The sequence below is a fragment of the Dendronephthya gigantea genome, unplaced genomic scaffold, assembly GCF_004324835.1.
Source record: "Dendronephthya gigantea isolate DGI-Jeju-01 unplaced genomic scaffold, DenGig_1.0 000104F, whole genome shotgun sequence".
Lineage (NCBI taxonomy): Eukaryota > Metazoa > Cnidaria > Anthozoa > Malacalcyonacea > Nephtheidae > Dendronephthya > Dendronephthya gigantea.
Window position 1 is genome coordinate 249,723 of NW_021163114.1, and position 4,950 is coordinate 254,672.

General features: G+C 35.3%; 1 protein-coding gene across 1 annotated transcript; it reads left to right on the forward strand.

Annotated features, from left to right (window-relative positions):
• Positions 1–302: 302 nt before the first annotated feature.
• On the forward strand, positions 303–4,654 carry LOC114534683 (adhesion G-protein coupled receptor G2-like). Its single transcript, XM_028556156.1, has 5 exons — positions 303–712; positions 1,439–1,557; positions 2,344–2,615; positions 2,889–2,955; positions 3,735–4,654. The coding sequence occupies exons 1-5, from the start codon at positions 353–355 to the stop codon at positions 4,339–4,341; spliced, it is 1,425 nt and encodes a 474-aa protein (XP_028411957.1). The 5' UTR covers positions 303–352; the 3' UTR covers positions 4,342–4,654.
• Positions 4,655–4,950: the final 296 nt, after the last annotated feature.

Genomic DNA, 4,950 nt, shown 5'->3' on the forward strand with positions numbered 1-4,950 from the left:
TTGTTCAATTTCAATTTGGCATGCTTCGCGCTCCCTGTTTATCCTTATTCCGCATTTCTTCGACTGGTGCATGTGTTAAGCACCATCTGCAAAAAATATTTTTATTCTTTACAGGATTGTCACTGCTATAAACAACTTCGCAGAATCATTGGTTATCGGTCCAGAAGGCAACCTAGAATCTGTCAAGAAAAACTTCAAAGTTAACTTGCAGGTCGTGCAGGCGCAAAACTTCAGCGGGCTTAATTTCTCAGGCACTACCAACAGGTCGATGGAAACGGAAAGGACGTCGACGAAATTAAATTATAGCTCTTCACAAAATTCAGCCCCTTCTATCATAATCCCCAAAGCAATAATGAGCGGATCGATAGCTGCCGCTAACAACAGTTTGAGAAACGCGACAGCCATTTTTGTTCTCTATACAGACACAAAGTATTTTAGAGTATCATTGACGGATACTACGAGGACCAAAAGCCGCTTGAATAGTCTTGTGATTGCTGGGAGTGTTAAAGGATTAACTGTGGCAAATTTGAGAGTCCCGGGTTATATTGCCCTGCCAATGATTGAACCAGGGGACACAAAAAGCACTTTGTGCTCTTACTGGGAATTCAGCATAGGAGATTGGTCACAAGACGGTTGCAAGTTTGAACGCGTTCTTGAGGATGGAAGAGTGCTTTGTAGTTGCAATCACTTTACTAACTTTGCAATGTTGATGGTAAGAGTATTATCGATTCATACCTCGATCTATATTAGTTTCAGTGAAAAGTATATTCAATTTCCCTTATGATAATTGAAACGGCTATCTTTAAAAGCTGGAACAGGGAATTGGAGAAGGGAATGAGGGACGCTAAAATATTTAAATCAAGGAACACAAAAAACCGCAATAATCAGGAAAAGAAATGATAAACGTGTAAATCTTTTAAACATTCGGGGAGAAAAGCGTATATGAAACAAATTTTCGTCTTTGCCGTCCTTGTTTTTGAGAATCCGGCTCTTTGCATTTCCTTTTTGCGAAGTTTCTCGCTTTTACAATTTCTTGATTTAAAATTGTACATGCGTTTTTTCTTGCTTCTAGTTTCAGGAATTCCGGGATTACTCGTTTCTTATTTTAGCGTTCCCTACTGCCTTCTTCGATTCTCCCGCATGGTTTAAGTCTTTACAAAACGCACGTGCGTTGATTGATGGCTAATTAAAAATTGTTTAATAGGATACCAAAAATTCTCCAAGGCCTCCTTTCTAAGTTCGCACTGAATTTTCTTTAATTTTTATTAGCCACATTCATACAATCAGACTTAAATTATTGATATACCCAGAATTTGGCTTGAAAACGTCATTTATTTGGCATCTATCAATCATTATATCGTTGAAACCGAAGGAAACGAATATTCCGCAACTAGCGGTGTTTTATGTTTGTTCCTAAAGTTCTAAATCTATTTTTTAGGATATCAATCCAGGGAAGATCACTGCACATTATAAAATACTTGGTGTAGTAAGTTACGTTGGATGTGCACTATCATTAATTGGACTTGCTTTGACAATAATCGTGATACTAATATTAAGGTGAGTTTCGAAAATTGATTCATATACTACATTTTCATCATGCATGCAAATCAATAATTAATTTCGCATTAATATCTCACTAACAATGGTTTAAAATTGGATCATATAATTATTCAACCTCATTCCCAGGGCTTTTTCCTTGATTCTGGGTTTGGGGTAAAAGGCCCTCGGATCGGCCAGCCGCTTCGGACTTTTGATTGGTTAAAGGATTTTTCCTAATTGATGTGTCATTAAAAATTTGTAATTATTCCAAATTAGTGCAATTCCGATATACTTTAATGGTGCAATATTATCCGTAGATCAATTCGGAAAATATTAGGCAAAATTTTATGATAAATTGTACGTATTAAAAATACCCACGAATTGTGGGTATTTTGAACGTCCGATCCCAGGGCTTTTCCTAAAGTCCCAAAAGGCCCTGGGAACGAGGTTGTTGATTACTAGCCTTGGCTATATTATAGACTTGACTACGAAAAGGACTGCGAATACCAGATTAATATTAAATCATTTTGGGGGCAAGCGCTTGACATTTGTGGGAGATTATAATGTTTATAGACCTATTAATACAAAAGCCAGTTACGACTTTGTATGAAATATCAAGAACACTGTACATCGCGAATTATATTAGTTTTCTACGAATTTTGCTGAACCCAGAAACCTTTCTATACAAAAAAACAGTGAAATTCAGATCACCCAAAGTGAACATAAAAAATCCATTTTAAACGTTTCATTTCCTTCACATTCACATTCGCAATGGATTTAAATTTTTCCTTTTTCTCAACTTAGGGATCTCCGAACCAAAGCTCCAAGCCAGATCTTGCTAAACTTCTGTGTTGCTTTATCGTTAACGATTATCGTATTCTTGGCCGCTGCGGAGAGATCAAACACGTCCACATTGGCCGGATGTCGGGCAGCGGCAATTGCCCTTCATTACTTCCTGTTAGCAACATTCTTTTGGATGGCGGTAGAAGCGTATAACATGTATCGGGGATTTGTAATTGTCTTCTCTGATTCACATCCACCCAAGTTTATCACAAAGTGCTGTCTGTTTGCATGGGGTAAATTTCAAGACAAATTGGTTTAAACAAAAAAAAAACAGTGGCGTAGCTTGCTTGACGACTTGGATACTAAAATATTTATTAGCAAATGACAATATCGTAAGGCAAGCTTGGTACAGGAGAAATTCTACTGCAGACATTTTCGATTCATCTTCAAAATTATAACATATATATAAGCTTCAATATAATCATATCGTCATTGTCTTTCTTGTATAGCGTGAAAAAGTATTACTACTTTTTTATAGTTGTTTTAATTTTACGGCATTGTTTTAGGTACCCCTACATTGATCGTAGTAATAACAATGATAGCTGCCATTGATAAATATGGAGACGAAACCTAGTAAGTATATATAGACTTAGTTAATGCACAATAAAATATGATTAAACCCCATAATGGTAGTTCTAGTTTCAAATATAAAGCCTGCCTGCATGGAGTTGTTTGCTAATGCTTAACAATTACTTTATGCTGCTTTTTGGGTTTGGATGGCCTAAACAATTGGATGGCCAGAAATTTGCAACATGGTGATTTGCATAATCTTTACTATTTTGGGCAAAATATATATATATATATATATATATATATATATATATATATACACCCGTTTGCAGTAACGTTGGCCGCAGATAGATATATAGATAGATACCCGAGATCTAATTATAGAATTGCATATGTTGTGTAATATGATTGAAATCCCATGCAAACGTAATCATATGCAATTCTAATTAGACTTCGAGTATATCTATCTATCTATCTATCTGCGGCCAACGTTTTTGCAAACGGGTGTACTTATATATATTATTATTTATATTATATTATATATATATATATATATATATATATATATATATATATATATATATATATATATATTATATATATATGTCACCAATTTCTGGTAATGCTTACTGCTTAGTAACATTCCAAAGTGTTTGGTTCAGGCCATCCAAACACAGAATTACGGAAACCATTAAATAATTGTTCTATGAATTAACTATAAGAATAACAAGGTAGTGTTCCAAGTTTTATTTCAATAAGCGAATTAAATTCCCGTGTTACCACTAAACCATACGCAAAAGGAGATTTGCAGATTGTTTCACAAATAAAATTTACTTTTATAGTTGTCGATTACATGGCGTTGCTTTCATTGTGGCGTTTTTGACTCCAACTATTCTTATCCTCGTTGGCAATATCGTGGTTTATTGCTTCATCATTCGATCATTGCTTACTTCCGGTACCAAAGTCACCTCTGACCGCAAGAAAAAGGGTTTTCAGCAAGCTAAACAGGGAATAGCGATTGTGGTGCTGCTCGGGTTGACCTGGCTTTTCGGTATTCTCGCGATTGGTGATGCAAAACCAGGGTTTCAATATTTGTTTTGCATTTTCAACACGCTTCAAGGCCTGTTTGTCTTCCTCTTTTTTGTTGTTTTTTCGTCTGGGACAAGACGCCAACTGAAGAAACTCGTCAAAAGCAAAATCGTATCTGAAAGTCGTGAAGGCCAACCTAAAAAGAAGAAATTCAGCTTTCATTTCATTTTCAACAAGGGATATATTGATAATAATACGGCTTCCACAGGCACGAGTGAATCAAAATCTTCTAACAAAAGCCTTGATGTATCAGTTATTTCAACCTCTTCCAAGAAGACTAACGAATCCGATTCTGAACGCGCGAAAGATCATGTTGACACCAAACCAAAGATTAGCTCGAAAAAGAATAGAAAAAAATGAGTCATATTTCATCATAAGAATCGAACCCAATACGTAATCCAACACTTAATGCTGGTTTAGATGTGTAACCGCTGTTTATGTAAACTTTCCATTCATACAGAAATTGTCCCCGAGAGATATGTCATCCCGGGGAGGGAGTATTACCCATCGAATTCTCCAGACGGAATTATAAATATACAAACTTTCGAAACAACATATACGATATCGTAATTTCAAGTTAGATGTTTTAATCCTATATTAATTAATTTCGATTCTCTCCCACAACATTGTAATTGGGGTGAAGGGAGGGAATATATTAAGTAGCACAATGTACGTGAATGTATAATTATTAAAGTTAGTTTTAATCGTATTGAAAATACTATGACTTGACTGCTATTGTATGTTCCTGACATTATATCTAATATTTTTCATGTTTACTCTTGAAACCATTTTCGTGTAATGCGGAAATTCCAAGCTTTATTTTATTTACAAGATTTTTCTCAATTTATTAGGCCGATACTGACTTTATGAAAGTCCGTACATCTAAAAATAAACTCCCGACTCATAAGGTGCTTAGCATGTATTTTGTATACCTTGTGCCATTGAGAGAAATTATAAGTTGTTTTGGCT

Bases quoted from the DNA above. Each gene is read 5' to 3' on its own strand.
- LOC114534683 (XM_028556156.1), top strand. From the start codon at position 353: ATGAGCGGATCGATAGCTGCCGCTAACAACAGTTTGAGAAACGCGACA. The intron at 1,558-2,343 runs GTGAGTTTCGAA...TTCTCAACTTAG, and splicing joins ATCGTGATACTAATATTAAG to GGATCTCCGAACCAAAGCTC. The intron at 2,956-3,734 runs GTAAGTATATAT...TTACTTTTATAG, and splicing joins AAATATGGAGACGAAACCTA to TTGTCGATTACATGGCGTTG.